The sequence below is a fragment of the Nicotiana tabacum genome, chromosome 13 (genome assembly GCF_000715075.1).
Source record: "Nicotiana tabacum cultivar K326 chromosome 13, ASM71507v2, whole genome shotgun sequence".
Classification (NCBI taxonomy): Eukaryota; Viridiplantae; Streptophyta; class Magnoliopsida; order Solanales; family Solanaceae; genus Nicotiana; species Nicotiana tabacum.
In genome coordinates this window covers 22166090-22187945 of record NC_134092.1, presented here as the reverse complement: position 1 = coordinate 22187945, position 21856 = coordinate 22166090, and the positions used below count along the sequence as shown (strand labels likewise).

The following is a 21856-nucleotide window of genomic DNA, read 5'->3' as shown; positions in this document are numbered from 1 at the left end:
ATGTACTCTTTCGGTCCACAATAAATGATTTTTTGGCCTTTTTTATGGTTCAAAATATCTGATTTTTTTATATTTTAAAAATAAATTAATTATCTTTTTCCTACATTACACTTGAAGTAAATAATGTTGGAGTATGTGTTAGAAGTGTTTATGTGAAGAAATAGTAAAAGTTAATATGGTCAATTTCATTGCTAATTAATGTTAAAAAGTGTATTTCTTAATTTGTGTGAAAACAGCCAAAAAATCACTTATTGTGGACCAGGGAGTAAATATTTAAGTTTTTGTAATTAATGATTTCGCCCTATTGGTTTGATTATTTGAATTTATGCATCTAGTAATCAGGTAAATAAAGGTCAAAGAATTCTCCATTTTCTTAATTAGAACTCGAAATGTCGTTTAACAGAAGAAATAAAAAGCTTAAGAAGGAATAATTAAATATCTTTGATTCGTTGAATGATTGAAGTGCAAAACTTAATGAAAAAACGCATTCATAAATTAAGTAAGAAATATTTTTATAAAATGGGTAAACTACATGAGAAAGAAGAGCTTTCTCTTTGGTTAAGAAGGAAGATATATCATTACAATGATCCCAATTCCCATCCTTTTCTTATGGTCTAACAGTTTTTGTATATATTAAAAGAGTTTACATTATATACTTATACTGTGAATTTCGTATACACTATTAGGGATTGTTTGGTATGATGGAGGAGTAAAAGTAATTTTGGGATAAAAATTTAGTATCGTCTTATTTCTTATTTGGTTACTAATTCTGGAATAAATTATACCTGGATTAAAAATATTACTGAGATAATTATACATGCCAGAAAGTGGAATGGTAATATCAAAATAAGTTATTTCAGGATAAACCAATAAAATTAATAATCCTAACATAATTAATCCAGTATACTAATCCAATCATAATTTGTATTCAAACCAAACGATCCCTTAAGTTATTTAAACGGTATATATATAAAAATAATCCTAAGTAAAAAGTGAGATTCGTAATTTTAAAAATACTATTGATAGTATAATTTCTTTAACCCCATCGATAAATATGCTAGTAGTTAAACTTTTTAGTTATAAATATGCCTCCCCATTGGAAAAGAATTTTCACTTTTTGACATGTTTAAATTTTCATCATGGTCTGACCAAAAAGAACAGAATGTTTCAGATTCTTTAAAACGACACACTATACATAATAAAACGGCAACCACTTGACCCCTCTCCAAATCGCAACCACGCATATATAGAAAAAAGGAAAATAGCGAATCAATCAAATAATCTTCTTATACCAAGTCCCTCACATCTACACCCTCAAAACTCAAACCCCATTTGCAGTAGGTAAAAAAATTGTTAGTGAAACTTTTGAAGATTGAAAAAAATGGACCAAAATGTGTTAGATGATATTATAAGTAGGCTTCTTGAAGTAAAGGGTAAACCAGGGAAGCAAGTAGTGTTAACAGAGGCTGAAATCAAACAGTTGTGTTTGATTTCTAAAGAGATTTTCTTGAAACAGCCTAATTTATTGGAACTTGAAGCACCCATCAAGATTTGTGGTAAAAGTTTCAATCTTTTTTCCCGTTAATTCTTGATTAATTGGTAATTAGTTCTTTTTAGCTGTTTGGGTTTCATTTTCTTGTAAAGTTGACTTTTTTAGATGATGGGGTTTTTGTATTAGTTGCTAAGATTGCATTATTTTTTCTGTTCTATGTTACATGGTGTGTATCTGATACTGATATTTTTCCCTAAATATTTAGTGTACTTTGAAAAATTTACATGTACTCAAACCCTTTTTGATGACGGTGGTATCCGGGCCAGCTTGCGCGCGCTCTATCTGATCCATTGGGTAGCGGCTACCTCCCACCAGCACGATGTAGTCAGACCTATGTTACAGCAGTCTAATGCGAGTAGGTCTAGGCAAATGAGTATTCATATTATATAACTATGCTTGTTACAACAGTCTAATGCGAGTAGGTCTAGGCAAATGAGTATTCATATTATATAACTATGCTCGTGGTCTATACTGGGGCGGAGCTAGGCCTGGATACGGGTTCAGCCGAACCCAGTAGTTTTTGCTCAAACAGTATTTTTGTGTTAAGAAATTCATTAAATATGGTATAAGATATTAAATTTATAACCCAGCTATTAGCACTTATCGTCATTCTGAAATTCAGAATCCATAAAGTTGAAATGATGGTTCTGGTGCTGAGATGACAAACCTATAAGTTATTAATGGTTTGTTCAGAATTAGCTTCCTTTATGATGTGTTTGAAGAGGGGTGTGAATCATGCTCTTCGAATTTCTTGGTTTCTAATTTGTTCAGAAGTCTTGTCTTTTCCAATAGCTGGAGAAAGTTGTATATTATGTTCTGATGCTTTGTCTTGTTTGAACGATTCACTTGGCTTTTGTTGGGTTAATGTACTTCCCCTGCCAATAGATTTTTTGTTGAATTAATCTAATTTTTCTGTTGCTACACTTTCACTAAGATTGGCGATTGACATAGGTCGTTGTTTGGATGTGTTGAGACAAGTGCGAGATTTGGAGACCTCTAGTTGTAGAGAGCCCCTACTTTGTCTTAATGAGAAACTGTTTGGTATTGGATTGAAATGGTCTTGAATAAGAGGATTCATATCAGTGACCCTGATTAATTTGGATATGAAATGCTTGGTTGTCAATTGCTTGTATCATTTTGAATTATATGCTTGGCATTTGTTGCTTTTATAAGTGTGATGCATTGTTATCAAAGGCGAAAAGCTCAGAAAAGTTCTAAAGTCCGTTGGGGCTTTAAGCGCAAATAAATTGTGGGCTTTAATAAGAGGTGAGCCAATAGAGAAAAAGTACAAATATGTATGCGACACGAGGTGGCGTTAACGAGAGGCCGGAGGTTTGGAGGCAGGCCCTTGAGTCTAAGGGTTTCAGGCTGAGCAAGACTAAGACAGAGTACCTGGAGTGCATGTTCAGCGCCGAGTCTAGGGAAGCGAGCATGGACGTGAGCTTGAATCACAGGTCATCCCCAGTAGAGGATGGGTTATCCCGGGGATGGGGAGATCGACGAGGATGTCACACATCGTATTGGGGTGGGGTGGATGAAGTGGAGGCTAGCATTTGGAGTCATGTGTGACAAGAAAGTGCCACCGATACTCAAAGGTAAGTTTTATAGAGCGGTGGTTAGACCGGCCATGGTGTATGGGGTTGAGTGTTGGCCAGTTAAGAACTCACATATCCAGAAAATGAAAGTAGCAGAAATGATGATATTGAGGTGGATGTGCGGGAACACTAGGATAGATAAGATTGGAAATGGTGATATTCGGGAGAAGGTGGGCGTGGCTCCCATTGATGACAAGATGCGGGAAGCGACGCTCAGATAGTTCGGGCAAATACAGAGGAGAAGCCTAGATGCACCGGTGAGGAGGTGTGAGCGACTGGCTTTGGAAGGCACGAGAAGAAGTAGAGGGCGTCCTAAGAAGTATTGGGGAGATGTGATCAGACAGGACATGGCGTGGCTTCAGATTTTCGAGGACATGGTCCTTGATAGGAAGCTGTGGAGGTCGAGTATTAGAGTTGTAGGGTAGGAGGTAGTTGCGCCTATTTCTATTTCGTAATTATGTGAGGCTAGTTTTATAGGATTTTTGTCTTAGACTGCTAGTGGTTAATGTTGTGTTCTCACTACTCTTTCGTTTTTCATAGTGTCGGGACTATTTACTGGTTATTGCTATTGCTTTTCATCTATTTTCTGATTTTTATGATGCTGTTATTATTCTTTTGGTTTCTGTTGATGGTACTGATATATTGTCTCTTTTTATCTTTTTGAGCCGAGGGTCTTTCGGAAACAGCCTCTACTCTCTCGTGGTAGGGGTAAGGTCAGCGTACACACTACCATCCCCAAACACCACTAGTGGAATTTTACTGGGTCGTTGTTGTTGTTGTTGTTGTTGTATTCCAAGACTAATAATTATAAGCATGAATAACAAATATATGGACAGAGAAATTGAAAAATACTTACCATAAAGTGAAAGATCAATTGTTTAATGTTGTCTCTCCAGGATTATGGTCTCCGGCGAAGAAAAAGTATTTCTTAGAGCCTTGATGACGACATTGAAGCGTCCACTAAGCGAGGCCAAGTGCTCAACATGTTTTGCGCGTAGCTTCAGAGCTTAAGCGTGCTTTTGATAACATTGTGTGATGCACGAACGGAAGAAACCTGTTTACTTTTGATTCATTTTATTCATGTCTTCATGTTCACCGGGACTACCTTGGGCATTGGTTGCGTTTTACTGTCTCGCTACATCTATGCTTTTCTCTTTATATGTTGTTTGGTCATTTTTTTTTTTCCCGACAAATAAGGTAAGAGATTTCATCAAAATGCACCAAGCGGGAGCGTCCTATGTACAGCAAAAAGGATTTCATCCTCCCTCATTTTAAACCTGCAGGCTGTTTTTTGGTTATTTCCAAACGTCAAGTTGCTGAAATCTAGTTTTCTTCTCACTTCCTTAGCTTGCCTCTTAAGCCTTTAGTTTTCCCTCCTTTGATGAGCTTGTTTAATTATTACTTACATGAATTTCCTTTGAAGTACCAAGGATTAAGCAAAGGTCAAATGGGAAAAGCAAGTTTGGTTTAATTCTATTAGCTACTCTCAACCTACAAAATCATTATGCATAGTGGAGATGCTTTTACCTTAAAAATTCATGTATAATATAGGACTCTCTCTCTTGTGGTTATTGAGCTAGGTCATTCGAAGTCTAAGTCCAATCTTGAAGCTATATGAGCGAGTTTGTCTTAGGAAAACGATAGGCACCATTTGGCTTAGCACAAAGTTTAAGAAAACAAGGAAGACTTTTGAAATTTGTGGTCTAAAATAAGCAGCAGCCATTTGTATGGCCACAAATTATGGTAAAATAAAAATTTTAAAGTTAAATTGTATCTAAATATGGAAAAGTGACATTCTTTTTGGACAGATTGGAAAGGAATGAGTGCCACATAAAGTGGGACGGTAGAAGTATTGAATAACTTAAGCCTTGAGAATAGCTCATGGCACAACTTAGTTCTCCTACACCCTGTTTCTCAATGTTAAGTTATGTTACCCAAGTTCAGATACAATTATGAGATTCACGAACTAATACAGCACAGGGATGTTCAATTTTTGCTAGTCTTTAATGTATCTTTCGGATTTATACGAAAGCAAGTTGAATCTGTGGCTTGAAGTGTGAAAAATGTATTGGTGTTTTATTGCCTTCTATGCCAACTTATTAGTGTTATTTTAGATCAAGCACCTAGGAGCTAGGATTTATGGGGCCCCTTATTGCGCTGCTCATAGCTTGTAAAAAGCCATAAATGAAATCTTGATGATCTGTTCATATGCAGTTTATTGATGCTTTTTCCTGAACTGTGTTTGGAATCTTAAGATTTTATTTCTGGCCAAAGAACAGAAGATGTGATTCTGGAGTCAACTCCAATTCCGTTTCTGTGGATTTGTGGCAAAGCGTGGTGAGGCAAACTAGGATTGAGCATTTCCAAGAATGAGCTTGTTCTACTGATGTGAGATGTACAAAACAAGACTCTTAGCGAGCTACCAACTATTTGGTGGATAGTAGAGATACCAGAAGTTGACCAAGCTACCGCCAACTGTATGATGGCTATTGATGATTTGATGATATGTAGGGTATTTATATGCCAATTTTCATGTGGAATAAGCCTCAATTTGAAACATCCGTAAATATAGACCGGTTATAATATAATGTCTTAGTTTAACTAATCCAAGGAATTAGTTGTTCTGGACTTGTATGACCTCATTGTTTTGCATGTAGGAGAAAGCAATTAGTTCATCTCATGAAAAAAGGGAAATTTAAGAGCCTATTTACTTCATATGCAAAGCTCGCATTTAGGAATATATGTTCATGCAGTCAATGTAATACAATATTTGGTTCCAAATTGTTTCTTTTCGTGTCATAATAAAGGAAGCAAGGCATATTATTTTATTTTTTCCTTGTATCAGAATTTTAAATTTGTTTTGACAAGTGCTTGAGTCAGTCTTCTGACTAGGGAAAGCATGTCTTTGGATATGCACAAAAATTCTTGACTTAATGTCTTTTTTTACAGTTTATCCTGTTTTGACTTTCAGGTGACATTCATGGTCAATATTCTGATCTTCTGCGGCTTTTTGAGTATGGTGGATTGCCTCCTCAATCAAACTATTTATTTTTAGGGGATTATGTTGATCGTGGCAAGCAGAGCCTAGAGACTATATGTCTTTTACTTGCATACAAGATAAAATATCCCGAAAACTTTTTCTTGCTTAGGGGAAACCATGAATGTGCTTCCATAAACCGCATATATGGATTTTATGATGAATGTAAGAGAAGATTTAATGTTAGATTATGGAAAATCTTCACAGATTGCTTCAATTGTCTGCCAGTGGCTGCCTTAATAGATGAAAAAATTCTATGTATGCATGGAGGCCTCTCTCCCGATTTGAACAATTTAGACCAAATCAGAAATCTCCAGCGCCCGACGGATGTGCCGGATGCTGGTTTGCTCTGTGATTTGCTTTGGTCTGATCCTAGTAAAGATGTTCAGGGATGGGGAATGAACGACCGCGGAGTTTCATACATTTTTGGCGCAGATAAGGTGACGGAATTTCTTGAGAAGCAGGATTTGGATCTTATCTGCCGTGCTCACCAGGTCTAAACCCACTGCTGTAAACTTTTCTTCGCTATCTAAGTGTATTTATTTATGCTTATAATCAGTTGTCAGTGGTCTATTAATTGAAATGGTCTATGGTTGGAAAGGGGCAATCACGAGGTTCAGACAAGGTTTCCTTGTTTGCATTCTTTGATTAAATCTCCTAATTCCTTGAAAGTTGTTACAGGTGGTGGAGGATGGGTATGAGTTTTTTGCTAATCGGCAACTCGTAACCATATTTTCTGCACCTAATTATTGTGGAGAGTTTGACAATGCTGGCGCTATGATGAGCGTAGATGAGACGCTAATGTGTTCCTTTCAAATACTAAAACCTGCTGAAAAGAAGTCCAAATTCAACTTTGGAAGTACAACTACTGCTAAACCGGGATCTCCCACTGGAATGAAGGTAAAGAAAATAATTGCTTTTTACATAAACTCTCTTAGATGATTGATTTGGGAGGTGGTTGTTTTTTCCTATAAGCAGGAATCACTTGTTTAAGAGATGTTTTATTTTTAAAAAATTCAAATAGATAATAGGAGTTCAGTTCTTATATGCCTCATGTAACATTAGCTCCGCGGTTTCAGCTATGGATTTCCTATTCTACCCATAGGTATTTTTTGTTATTACACCTTAGCAGAAACTTTGTCCTTCAAGTTTCTGCAATTGAAAACATATTGTGATGCTAAATTCTTAGTATCTCTCCCTCGAAAAGTGAATTTTGGTTATAAAACACTCTCCTTTTATAATTTTTTTCCAATAATAAAAAGAGAACTATCCTTTTTATTACTGCCTATCGTTTAGTTGCTACCGTGGCCTTGGTCTTCTTTTTATCATGTTGTTGTTACTACTTGTTGCCATTACTTCTTTTCATCTTTTCTTTAGCCGAGAGTCTATCGGAAACAGTATCTTTGCCCTTCCACGGTCTGTGTATATCTTACCCTTCCCAGACCCTTCCCAGACCCCACTTGTGGAATTTACTAGGCTTGTTGTAAAAAGAGAACTATCCATAATATAAATGTCTAACTCTACGCCACTGGCTCTCGAAGATTTCTCAGCAATTAAAAAAATAAGTAAGAAAGAGAATAAACATCCAACTCTATCAACATTTTAAAGTTGTCTTTCTAGTGGGAAAATCTGGAGAGGTGGAAATGAGGGGGAGTGGAAGCTAAAGTTGATCACTATATATTTAAGTTTATATTCTTACATATAGATCTCAATTTAAATCCTAGTTAGTGGTCTATCCGAAGGCATCGTGATATCTAGATTTCCTGCACCCTCTTTTGCACTCAAGGGTGTGGCATAGCGGTCAATGAATAGGGCGAAAATCATCGAAAACCAGCTTTTGAATCCTAATAGAGACGATAAAAAAGCTAGGTGGTGGGCTGAGTTACTCGATACCTATGCTGGTGAGAGACCTCGACAGAATAATTAAGGTGCGCGTGCAAGTAGTCTGGATTCCACCATTGTCAAAATAAAAAGAAAAAGATAAAAAAATGAGATGTCCTGCACCCCCTTCTATATTTCCTTTAAAGTTTAAAACATCGGCTAGTTTATCTACTAACACTATTTGTTTTGAATGTGTTTCAGTCTACTTGCTTACTGTTGACCTGCCTGGTGAAATATATAAATGTGTGTCTGTTAGTTAAATGAGGGTACAACTTGAAACTATGTGTTTACTGCAGTCCTTTCTTAATGTCAAAGTATGTGAACCGGCTTCATGCGGGAATTAAGCAAGAACTGTTAACGCTTGAAATTACTGTTTGTTGCAGTCCTTTTTTAATGCCAAAGTGTGAGAGTCAGCTTCACACGGGGATTAAGCAAGAACTGTCCGACGCTTAAAGTTACTGTTTACTGCAGTCCTTTCTTAATGCCAGAGTATGAGAGCCAACTACTGGAGTTGCCACAGAAGGCATTAAGAGTGAATAGGTTAATTACCCAAACTTGATGATCATTTTAACCATGGTGGACATGTAAAAAGTATGAGAAAATGATGGAAAACCATACTTGTCACTGTTTTTTTGCCATTTCCACGATGGGCCGTAATGCGTCAACTGTTCCCTCAAGGGTCGCGATGCGATCCCCATAATTCACCATGGTCAGAAATGGTGGTAATTGCAATGTGATCCCTCGTCCGATGTCGAGCCTAGGCTCTGATACCAACTGTTACGCGGCGCCTTCCTGAAGTTCCTTGGAAGGGCGACGTAAGGCTAGGCAACCGATGTCAGTACGGTTGCTGTCCGCCAACTGAGGTCCCCTCCGTACGCTAGACTAGATTGTCAGTGCCGTACGGGAAAACCAATGTCATGAGCAATTGAAAGAGAGCAGAAAAGAGAATTGAGAATGAAAGAAAGCTTGATTGCATTGAATGAAAGCTATTACAGAAAACAAGACGGTGTCGGGGGGAGAGACACCAGTACAGAGAATTGTTTGCTTGCTTGAAAGTTTTGATTGCTTGGTCCCCCTTAATAATGCTTAAAAAAAATAAACCAAAGTTACATGACTAGACCTATGAAAGCTGGAAAATCACACTTAAAGAAAATGCAGCAAAACTACTCTATATTTACAATGAAAAGGACTTAGTCTTCTACAAAGCAGCAGCAAGTCCGTTGGCAGCAACTTTGTCTTTAGCATCAGGGTCTGCGCGCGCGGCGCTGTTGGCTTTTGCCTGTGGCTGGGCGCTGGCGATGGCTATCGGTGGGGCGACAGAGGCACATGCGCGCTTGTCACTTGGAGCTGCCGAGACCACGGGGCCGACCGTGGCGACGGGCGTTGGGAGGCTGGCCAGGACGCCACGGGGCGCGTCCAAGGGATCATGGGGCATGGCTGGAAAGCCGCCCATGACATTCTCCCCCACCTGAGTTGGCGACGTCCTCGGCGCCTTCCTTGCAAGGTAATCATCAATCAGGCTCTTGTAGGCTTTGAGGTTTGTTCCCCTCTCCCAAGTATTCTCCTCTGCATCACATCCCTGCCATTTCACCAAGAACTCCTGGTGATCTTTTCTTGAGGCGTGAATCACTCGATCATCAAGAATAGCTTCAGCACGCCTTTTTCCGGTTGAATTGGGGCCTCGAATACTTGGTATTGTGAGTTGGCTTCGTGAAGGATCCTCCACATCTTCCCGAAAAGGTTTCAGGAGACTGACATGGAAAACAGGATGGATTTTCCACCAAGCTGGGGTATCCACCCGGTATGCAACTTTCCCAATGCGCCTTTCAATGGACAAGGGTCCAATATATTTTTGCAATAGGCGAGGGTCATGGACCCCTGCAAACAAGTACCGCTTTGGGATTTTGACCATCACTTTGTCTCCCACCTGGTATTCCACAAAGCGGCGATTCTGATCAGCATGCCTCTTCATCCGCTTTTGGGCTTTGACAAGATAGCTCCGCACTATCTCCAAATTTTGCTTCCATTCTTTTGAGAAGCTGGCAGCCCGAGGAGATTTTGACATGTTTGGTGCGTTCACTGTGTGTGGTTCACAAAAGAGCTCAAGTACCAACAAAAGCTCTTTTGTGAATTGAAACACAGTTGAGCAGCATCCAGAAGCTTCACCCAATTCTTCTGCGATCCGGTCACAAAGTGCCGGAGATATTCCTCTAGCATGCCATTGAATCGCTCCGTCTGGCCATCAGATTGCGGATGAAAACTTGAGCTATGACTCAATTTTGACCCGAGGCACTTAAAGAGTTGGGTCCAAAAATTGCTAGTGAAGCGTGAGTCGCGATCACTAACAATGTCTTTAGGTAAGCCCCAATACTTGACGACATGAGAGAAGAATAGTCGAGCTGTATCTTCTGCTGATATATATTGTGGGGCTGCTATAAAGGTAGCATACTTGGAAAACCGATCCACCACAACCAAGATAGTTGTGAGATCTCCGACCTTGGGCAATCCGGTGATGAAGTCCAGGGAAACGCTTTCCCAAGGTCTTTTTGGTACAGCTAGTGGTTCCAAGAGCCCTGCCTGTGTCAAGCGGTCTGACTTATCTTTCTGGCATACTAGACAAGTCTTCACATACTGAGCGACGTCATCGACCATTTGAGGCCAATAATATGCACGGCGAAGCAATGCCATGGTGCGTTCCTCGCCGGGATGACCGGCCCACAAAGTATCGTGGCATTCTGCAAGAAGAGTCCGTCGCAGATCTCCTCCTTTAGGGACATAAAGTCGGTTCCCTTTCACCTTCAGGAACCCATCTTCGGTGTAGAACTGGCGAGTCTTGCCCTGTCCTACCAAATCAACCAAATACTGTGCAGCAAGATCCTTGATGAGTAGATCCTGTATCTGGTCTTTTATGGTGGTGGTTACTTCGCTTCCCTTTAGGGCAGCGAGAACACACATCGATGCTAGATCAGCTCTCCGACTGAGTGCATCAGCAACATGATTGGTCTTTCCACTTCGGTACTCCAGGTTGAAGTGAAATTCCGCTAGGAGTTCCTGCCACCTAGCCTGTCGTCCATTCAGCTTTGGCTGGGTCATGAAATGGCTAACGGCTGTATTGTCTGTCTTGACCACGAATGGGGCTCCCAGTAGATAATGCCTCCAAAGGCGTAAGCAATGAACGACAGCCAATAATTCTTTCTCATGGGCGGCATAGCGTCGCTCTGCATCCTTCAGTTTCCGGCTCTCGTACGCTACGGGATGCCCTTCTTGTAGCAATACTCCACCAAGTGCATAGTCGGAGGCATCCGTTTGCACTTCGAATGGCTTGGCCAAGTCAGGGAGGGCCAAGACTGGGCTACTGGACATAGCCATCTTCAATGCGTCGAAGGCCTTTGCCCGCTTGGGGCCCCAATCCCACGGGGTGGCCTTCTTGAGAAGTTCTGTCAGCGGCACTGCAATGAGGGAGTAACTTTTCACAAACCGCCGATAGAAGTTGCATAGGCCAAGGAACGACCTCAAGGCATGTATATCCTTAGGAGGCGGCCATTCTGTAATGGCCTGAATCTTCTGCTGGTCCATCTTGATCCTCCCTTCCTCGATGACATGTCCGAGGAAGTCAATTTGTTTCTGAGCAAAGGAGCACTTGGATAGCTTCGCATATAGTTCGTGCTCCCGCAATCGGGCTAGGACCTTCCGCAAATGCTCCAGGTGTTCTTCTAGTGTCTGGCTATATACCACAATGTCATCCAAATAAACCACGACGAATTCATCAATGTATTCTCGGAAGACTTGGTTCATCAAGGTGCAAAATGTGGCTGGCGCGTTAGTCAAGCCAAATGGCATAACCAGGAAGTCGTACGACCCATATCTTGTCACACAGGTCGTCTTGTGCTCATCACCATCGGCAATCCGAACTTGCCAATAACCTGTCCTCAGGTCTATTTTGGTGAATACCGTCGCACCACCCAGTCTATCAAACAAGTCTGCCATTAGCGGAATAGGGTACTTGTTTTTCACGGTGATTTTGTTTAGAGCCCGGTAATCCACGCAGAGTCGCAAACTACCATCATGTTTCTTTTGGAATAGCACAGGGGACCCGTATGGGGACTTAGAGGGCACAATGATCCCTGTGTCTAGCATTTCCGTCAATTGTCTCCGAAGCTCGGCGAGTTCGGGTTGTGACATTCTGTATGGCGCCCGGGCAGGTGGCTTCGCACCCGGCACCAACTCAATCTCATGGTCCACAGTTCGCCTAGGCGGAAGACGCTTTGGCATGTCTTGTGGCATGATGTCTTCAAATTCCAGAAGTAACTCCTTCACGGGTGCAGGAATGGGACCCGAGGAGCGTTCTATATCTTCCATGCAGAGGGTAGCCAGGAACGTGGGTTCATGTCTTTTTACCCCCTTCTTCAACTGCAAGGCCGAGATGTTCTCGGCTGCCATCTTCATGGGAATGCACGGAATAATGCAGGGCTTGGCCCCATTTGCCCCCATCATCATCAGCATGTCTGCATACGGTGCGGGCATGGTATTGGTCTGTTTCAGGAATTCCAACCCCACGATTAACTCAAAGTCATCTATGATCACTACGCGCAGGTTGAACTTTCCTTCATAAGGGCCAAGCTTCACTGGTACTTCTTTGGCTATTCCACCCACTGGTTGAGGTGGTGAGTTGATAGCCTTCACACGACCTTTGCCCTTTCCTACGACTAGTCCAAGACGCTCCACCTGAGTCGAGGCTAAGTAGTTGTGGGTGGCACCTGTGTCTATCATTGCCCGAATGGGCTTGCCATTTACCTTCATGTCAACGAACATTAGGGTCCTCTCTTGATGAGGAGGAGTCCTCAAATTCGCCTTCTTATTTCCTTTCCTGGCAATTGGACAGGGGTCCTTCTTCTTGCGAATACCGGCACTGGTACCCGCTAAGGGCTCAGAAATGGAGCCAACAATTGCATTGAATGCACCTACTGGCTCGGTCTGGTCCGCATCATCGGCGTCGTCATCCGTCCCATCCTTAAAAGCTTGATGGGCATTCATCTGTGCATGTGGACATTCATTATTCCAATGTGGTCCGCCGCAATGGCGACATCCTGAGGGGGGTTTCCTCCCCCGATCATTGTTGTTAGATGCAGCACTAGTACTGCCGGAAGAGGGAGTCTTGGATTTGGGTGCACTCCGGTCTCCTCCACTTCTGCTAGGGCCACTAGTGTTTGGTTGGCCCCCTTTGTATCCTCCTCGGACAGGCTGTTGAGGCCTATCCTTCCGGGCTTCCACTTGGTAATCCCCAAGGCACTCTGCTGCTTGGATTGCCTTAGGCAACGTGTCTACCCTTTGTCTCTGCAACTCCATCCGGGCATAAGGTTTCAACCCTTCCAGGAAGGTGAAGAGTTTGTCTTTGTCCCCCATGTCACGGATGTTCAGCATGAGCGCGGAGAATTCCCGCACGTAATCTCGCACTGATTTGGTCTGGCGGAGCTCCCGCAACTTTCTCCTGGCATTGTACTCAACATTTTCGGGGAAGAACTGTAGGCGTATGGCTGCCTTCAGTTCCGCCCATGTGTCGAGGGCATCTTCACCTGCCTTGATGGCTTCGTACTTCACCCGCCACCAGAGTTTGGCATCACCCTGAAGATACATGGCAGCAGTTGCTACCTTCTTAGCTTCTTCCAGGCTTCCCACGGCATCGAAGTATTGCTCGATGTCGAAAATGAAATTTTCCACTTCTTTGGCATTCCGAGCTCCACTGTATGGCTTTGGCTCAGGAATTTTCAGCTTTTGTGCCATGGGGGCGAGGTTCACACCACCCCCAAATTGGTTTCCGCCTCCTCGAAGTAGGCCTTGTAAAGCAGCATTGACAACATTGAGCTGGCCTGTCAAGTTGTCAATGGTTTGTTGCATGGCAGTCACCCTGTCTGCCTCTTGTTCCCTGTTGGCTAAATCCTCGGCACGCTCCTGCTGGAGGACCTCAAATTTACCAAAAATTTCAGCTGCCTCTGTGGCTGCTGTTTGCCGGTCTCCTTCAGAGTCGCGGCTGATGTTTTCTATGTCAACTTCGGCCTGGATGAGTCTGCGGTCCAGGTCGTCCAACCTTTGCACTAGGCTGGTTTTTAGATCGGGCACCATTTCCACGATGGGCCGTAATGCGTCAACCGTTCCCTCAAGGGTCGCGATGCGATCCCCATAATTCACCATGGTCAGAAATGGTGGTAATTGCAATGTGATCCCTCGTCCGATGTCGAGCCTAGGCTCTGATACCAACTGTTACGCGGCGCCTTCCTGAAGTTCCTTGGAAGGGCGACGTAAGGCTAGGCAACCGATGTCAGTACGGTTGCTGTCCGCCAACTGAGGTCCCCTCCGTACGCTAGACTAGATTGTCAGTGCCGTACGGGAAAACCAATGTCATGAGCAATTGAAAGAGAGCAGAAAAGAGAATTGAGAATGAAAGAAAGCTTGATTGCATTGAATGAAAGCTATTACAGAAAACAAGACGGTGTCGGGGGGAGAGACACCAGTACAGAGAATTGTTTGCTTGCTTGAAAGTTTTGATTGCTTGGTCCCCCTTAATAATGCTTAAAAAAAATAAACCAAAGTTACATGACTAGACCTATGAAAGCTGAAAAATCACACTTAAAGAAAATGCAGCAAAACTACTCTATATTTACAATGAAAAGGACTTAGTCTTCTACAAAGCAGCAGCAAGTCCGTTGGCAGCAACTTTGTCTTTAGCATCAGGGTCTGCGCGCGCGGCGCTGTTGGCTTTTGCCTGTGGCTGGGCGCTGGCGATGGCTATCGGTGGGGCGACAGAGGCACATGCGCGCTTGTCACTTGGAGCTGCCGAGACCACGGGGCCGACCGTGGCGACGGGCGTTGGGAGGCTGGCCAGGACGCCACGGGGCGCGTCCAAGGGATCATGGGGCATGGCTGGAAAGCCGCCCATGACATCACATACGTATCGGGCATAAATGTGTGTGCGCGCCCACACACACAACTATAGGTTATAGTTGTTACAGAAAGATAGTCTTGCATCAGAGTGAGATGTCGAGTAATTTTTTTTAAAAAAAACTTTGGTTAAATTTCAGCCTGTTAAATATGTTTGGTTGGTATATAAGAAAGTGAAAGTATTTGGTGATTTAAGGAGTGCTCTTTCATCATCCAAAAGTTAAAAGTTACTATAAACTGACTTTTAGCAACAAAAGTAAACCATCTTTTTACCAAAATATTTTGTTTGAAAATGTTGAGTATCAATAGTTAGTTTTCCATCTTTCCCATAAATCAGGTGGAGGATGCCAAATATAAACACTGTGAAACACCTTTGGAAATATAGGAAACACAACTTGGAATTCTACCCAATTGTACTCTCACTCGTATGGACTGAAGAAAAACAAATGTTTTGCTTTCCTCTTGTTTTTGTTTTTGTGTTTTCGAAGTTAATGTAACAACTAACAACAACAACAAATTCATTGCAATTCTGCATGTGGGGCTTGAGGAGGGTAGTGTGTACGCAGACCTTACTCATACTTTATGAAAGAATAAAGGTTGTTTCCGATATATCCCGGCTCAAAAACTGTTTTCGAAGTTAATGTGGATTTAGTTTTTAATTCACTTTTGTTTCTGTTACAAATCTTTCCATAATCTAATATTCGTGCTTTATGTCGTTTTCAATAAGGTCTGATCTATATATTTAGACCAATTCTATTTCCCCCTCTCTCTATCTCTTTGTACTCTAGAACACGACTTGAATTACCACATGTCATGTCTAATTTTCCCTTTTCTGTTTACCATTCCCAAAATTTGTATCTTTACTTTTTAAATAAAATATTAAATTCTTTGTATACTTTGGTTAGACAGTCAATAACTTCACATACAGTTCCTTCTAACTGTTGCTTTCTTTCTCCACCCCAACATGCTAAACAAATCCAGAGCTTTGATCTAAACTTGGTATTTGTTTTATGAAATTTATCAACTATGTACAAATTATTAATTTATAACTCAACAACTCAAAAAAATTAAATTTCCCAAACACATAAACTTTAAATCATGGATTAGTACAATCAACCATACTCTTGGTCCTTTTGCCTTTCTCATTCTTCTTCAAGAAAGTTAAATTCCAAATAAAGCATATGCTTATAATTAGGGGTGTATATATGTCGGGTTGGTTCGGATTTTTCAATTATCAAATCAAACCAATGGTGTCGGGTATTTTAATCTCGGTTTTTCTCGAGTTTTTCGATTTTTTTTTTCGGGTTTTTTTTCCGGTAAAGTGTTCATAGCATAAAATATGTAACTTGTGCTCTAAATATTTCTTAAGTCCTAGTAAAATACCACTATATAATATGTTTTCCAAAAAACTAACACAATAATATGAGATAAGTCATGCATTATACTAAAATATTCAATAACAAAGATAAAATAATAAAATCACATAAAATAAATATTGCTAATTAATAAGCCATAATGAAAATTAACATAATCTAAAAATATTATATAGGTCATGCTAAAATAAGTATAGCTAATAAGTACTAATATTAATTACATAACTAAGCACTAAAGAAAAAGATAAACTAAGTTATGCTTTTTCATTATAAACAATGTAAAACTAAAATAATTATCCAACTCTTTCGTCATTGCTAGTATTGAATTGAATTTCTTTTGTTAGCATTAGTATTGATTTGAACTTTGTCTGAGTTACTAGATTTATGGGCTATACAATTTATTTACCATTCAAGAATGTTAAGTGTAAACTTAAAATAATACGTTAAAAGATAAAATAGTGAAAAAGTTTAAGAAATATTTATAAATTATATTACAATAAATATTTATATGTATAAAATATTTTTAAAAATTATATATACTATCGGGTTGGTTTGGTTTCGGTTTGACTTTTTTTTAGTTAAAACCAAACCAAACCAATTATGGCCGGGTTTTATTTTCCAATACCAAACCACATCGGGTTTTTTTTTCCGATTTGACTCGAATTATAGATTTGGTGCGATTTATCGGTTTTCTTTATATATCCCTACTTATAATATACCCCCTTAAATATTCCAAGGAATGCAAGCTTAATTTATTACATATTTAGAGCTCAAGAAAGTAGAAACACATTTAAATTTCTGGCATATTTCACATCAATAAAGAAGAGATAAAGGGGATTAACCCAGATGCTTTATATATATTTCCATTGAGTTGCATGTAAAGTCAAATCTCATTATTTAAAGAATCGTATCTGTAAAGCAGCAGTGATTCCGGATAAAAATATATATAAAGGAAACGTAAAGATTATAAAAATAAAATAAAATAGCACCTTTATACATTTGGTCCTCTAAACAAAATTCCAAGTGGCACTAATACTTCCTTCTTTTCACTTTAATTGCTAAGTTTAAATTCTTTAATTTGGTGTAAATATAGATAGTGAGTAAGTATTTATCCTCATTTATCCCATATATGCAGTAAAGAGCGGTCGGGTGCACGTAGAGGCGGACCTACTTGTACTATTGAGCGGTCATTGGACCCCGTAAACTTTGACAGAAATTTTCTATACGTATGTAAGTATCCTTAAAAAATTAATGTATAAAAAACTTGACACCTTGAAAACTAAAAGCATTTAAGAGAAACTGATAAAAAAATAATGGTGCCCTATAGCGTAAAAATCTTGGTTCCACCTCTGGGTGCATGAAGCATTTCATATTCACGCAAGATCGGGGAAAGAATCACACCTCAAAGGAATGTTATGTAGCAGCTTACCCTAATACAAATATTAATAATTAATTTCACGATTCGAACTCGTAATTTATAAATTTTATTACTAAAAGGCTTCCCTTCCTTCCCCCATATAACATGTGGTAACCATTTCAAATAACTTTTTTGTTTATGTTCCATCATTCCTCGATAAATTATTCCTTTATATCAATATAAAGTGGTCGTTGTATTGATAGAATTTTGCGGTCCGGTCATTCCCCGAATCCCGTACATAGCAGGAGCTTAATGCACGAGATTGTCCTTTTTATATTAATATAAAGTGGTCAATAAAGTGAAACAGACCAATTATTCAACGCAATTGGATGCATAATTTTCAGCTGACATAAGGGTATAAAAGGGTGGTCCAGCTTAGATAATTTCGTAACAGTGTCACATGACTTAGTTTGATAAGCTACTGAACATTTCATCTATGGCTTTGGAACCATCTTTTTATTTCAATATCTATTCTTAGTGTGACCAACCACATGGCACGGGTTTAGCTCAAGGGCAAAAGTAAAGCGTTAGTTATGGATTCGTCCGGATCAAGTAGTTTTGATACAGATGCATATGTATTAGAGCATTTACTGTAAGTACAAATAATTAATTTGGAACCGTCTTCTAGTTCTTTAATTGCTGCTTAATCAAAAAAGCTAAATTCTAAAGCATATGCTAACAATATACCCCCTTAAAATTTCCAAATGCCTTTGATAAATATTCCAAACTAATCAAGAAACACATTTCTCCAGTACTGATTCCAGACATCAAATATGCAGTTAACATAAATATTCATATAAGATAAGCAACAAACTTTATACATATGCTGTTTTATAAACAAAACTCTAAATAAGCACAAGGGATTCCTTCTTGATAGCTTAACTTTTTATTTCATTTGCACATATAGGAAGAACTCATTATCCGCATATATTTACAGTCTCAGATTCTTGATTTCCCTCTACAAGGCAAAATCAAGAACTAAAAAGGTAAATTTCACACCTCAAACGGCAAAGGTCCCAAGTGTATGTACGGCACAACCAGGGGCGGAAGGGGTTCACAACTCCTTTCACCGGAAAATTATATTGTACATATAAGACAAAATTCGTTTTGTGTCTCTATATATTATATTTTAAATCCTCTTGCCACAATCCAAAACCATAGCTCAATAGTCAAGAGGGTTCAAAATCTTTACGAGGTTGTTGGTTCAATTCCTACTATCAGCCATTGATCTTGTTTCTCCGCCATTAATGATCCATGGATGCCCTGCATTTAACGAAAAAATTTCAAGATCAGATGTAAACTACGGAAAAAATAAAGGTAAAGGGAATGCTAAACAAAAGGCGAAATGATTTAACTTATATACAATGCAGTCTAAAACACTTTACACCATCCTTATATTTTAACAAGTCGTTCATCTTATTTTTATGGATATTTATCTTTTATAAAGGAAAAAAGGGTCATATACGTCCCTGAACTATGTGAAATGATCTTAATATAAAAAGGGTAACTCGGTTTATTAAGCTCCCGCTATGTATGGGGTCCAAAGAAGTACCGGAGCACAAGAGTCTATTCTACGCAACCTTACCCTGCATTTCTGCAAGAGGCTATTACCACGGCTCGAATCCGTGACACCAGTTACGCAAAGGCTCCCCTCAATGATCTTAATATGCCTTCAGTTAATAATTTGGTTCAATCATGTCACTGTTGTACGTTACACCAGAAAAATAAATCACACCTATTTGCAAAATTTTTAAAGGTTGCATAGAAAGGAAAACAAAAAAGAATCCATCAAAATCAAAGGGCTTAATTTTGAGCGAGAAAAATCAACTTACTCAGTACTTGCTCTGCAGAAAATCGCCTAGAAACATCTTTACATATCATCTTTCTCAGCAAATCCTTGATTTCAGTTGAAACTGACCCAAAAATCCTAGTCGGAAACCTCAAATTTCCCCTTAGAACTGCTTCAAAAATTTCTTTTGTAGTGTCACCACAGAAAGGTGCAACCCCAGAAAGCATAATGTACAACATAACACCTGCACTCCATATATCCACTTTCTCATTATATTCTCTGCCTAATAAAACTTCTGGGGCAACATAGTACGGTGTCCCTACCAACCCTTTCATCATCTTTCTCTCGTTCCCCACAAACCATTCTGCATATCCAAAATCAGCTAGCTTCAAATTATCCTGTTGCAGAAACAAAAGCTATAATTTTAGTTAATACAATTAAAGAATATAATTTGTCTTAAAAACTTGAGAATGAGATAATAAGAAGCAAGTACAAACAGTAAACAACACCTACGCTTCAATACAAAGCACGTTAGGGACCATTTTATGAATCCTTATCATCCATTTTGCTTACACTTGTAAGTGGGCAAGATGGTGATGAATTGTGATTAGTCCAAACGTTCCACTAGCGACTTGTTAGCTACTATTTAAGCCTGTCAAGTCTAACATTATAAAATTAATTAATTTTTATAGCATTAAAGTTTCTCTTTTTTTTTTTTATTGACGCACGACTAAAAGATTCCTAATGAGCAGTAAATCCAAAATAAACCATAAGCGGACCTAGCCTATATTGTGCAGGTTCGATCGAATCCAGTTACTGCCTATTAACATGACTAAATTTTAATCCCAACTAATTTGTAGAGGTCTGCGTGTACTAGTATATAACGGCAGTCAGGTGCACAACGCATGGTTCGGGGAAGGGCCGCCCACGAGGGGTGTGATGTAGACAACCTACCCTAAGACAAGCATTAGTGGTTGATTCAACGGTTCGAACCCATGACCTATAGTTTATACGAAGATAATTTTACGTTGCTAGTAGGCTCTCCTTCCTACGTGTACTAGTAACAATAGGAAAAAAACACGAACAGCTAAAAATAAAAGAAATTGGGAATTAAAAAGAAAAGTGATTGTAACGTAAGAATAAAAAAAACATGGAAACATGTTTTACCTGGGAATCAAACAAGATGTTATCTGGTTTTATATCACGATGTGCCACTCCCATTTTGTGACAATAATTAATTGCTGAAACCAATTGCCTTAAAATAACAGCAGCAGCTTTCTCAGAAAATAGTCCATTAGATAACCTCTCGTAAAGATCATCGCTAGAGCAGAGTTCTGTTACTATATGAAGATAATTATCATCTTCATAAACCTTATATATTTGAAGAATATTGGAATTTCCACTCAGAAGTTGCAGAATTTTGGGCTCTTTGTTTAGACATTCACGGTCTGTGGAATCAAGAAGAAGTGTTTTTTGAATGGTTTTACAGGCGAAAATTTGACTAGTTAATTTGGATGTACAACGGTATATTGTACCGAATTTACCACGGCCAATTTCTTCACTAATTTGGAAGTCAGTTTTTAAGGTTTCAAACATGTTTTTTGTTGAAGTTGATATGGGGAGTTTTTGTAGGTTTTGTTTAGAAGAGTTGTAATGTATTTATAAGAGAAGAAGAAGAGAGCAGGAAATAAGAAAACCGAAGTAGAATAGAATTAGGAGAATATTCGCAGGTAGGGTAGGGTGTACTTGAAAGACAGAGATTCAGGTCATTCTCACATTTTTATTTTATTTGAGCAAGATTTAATATTAATTTTTTATCTGTATAGTAGTAATATATTCTAATACCACAAAATTATTACGCTAACAAGTTCAACACTATATACGCTAGTATTCTTTCTTACTCAAATTCAGTTTTTAGTCAAATTTCTTAACCTAAACACTACTAAAAATATGAATTACTGACGGATAAATTAAATTTTGTGGCTAAACAAAAAAATCTGCTAATCTTATTTAGCAAAAAATTAATTAGGATATTATTTTCAAATTCAAATAAAAGAGGAAAATTAGGGTAGAATATAACAATTAGTCCGTAAAATTAGTCTTGATCATTAATTCTTATTGTATAGTAACTCAATTGGATCCTCCTTATTAGTTGGGAGGTGGAAAAAAAGGAAGGATAAAACTTTTAGATGATAAAAATTGGCAAATATTATTAGGAGATAATACAACATATGATTCCTACAAGTACTGTATTTAGAAATGAACTTTTCTGATTG

General features: G+C 39.2%; 2 protein-coding genes across 2 annotated transcripts; one reads left to right on the top strand and one right to left on the bottom strand.

Annotated features, from left to right (window-relative positions):
* The first annotated feature begins 1239 nt into the window (after positions 1–1239).
* On the top strand, positions 1240–8706 carry LOC107822639 (serine/threonine-protein phosphatase PP1). The gene is made up of 4 exons (XM_016649182.2): positions 1240–1556; positions 6119–6678; positions 6866–7084; positions 8449–8706. Exons 1-4 carry the CDS (start codon positions 1382–1384, stop codon positions 8470–8472), a joined length of 978 nt encoding a protein of 325 aa, XP_016504668.1. The 5' UTR covers positions 1240–1381; the 3' UTR covers positions 8473–8706.
* A 9959-nt stretch (positions 8707–18665) lies between these two features.
* On the bottom strand, positions 18666–21228 carry LOC107822641 (phosphoenolpyruvate carboxylase kinase 2-like). The gene is made up of 3 exons (XM_016649184.2): positions 20748–21228; positions 19624–19978; positions 18666–19054 (listed from the first exon to the last, which is right to left on the bottom strand). The coding sequence occupies exons 1-3, from the start codon at positions 21174–21176 to the stop codon at positions 18996–18998; spliced, it is 843 nt and encodes a 280-aa protein (XP_016504670.1). The 5' UTR covers positions 21177–21228; the 3' UTR covers positions 18666–18995.
* Between the last annotated feature and the right edge of the window lie 628 nt (positions 21229–21856).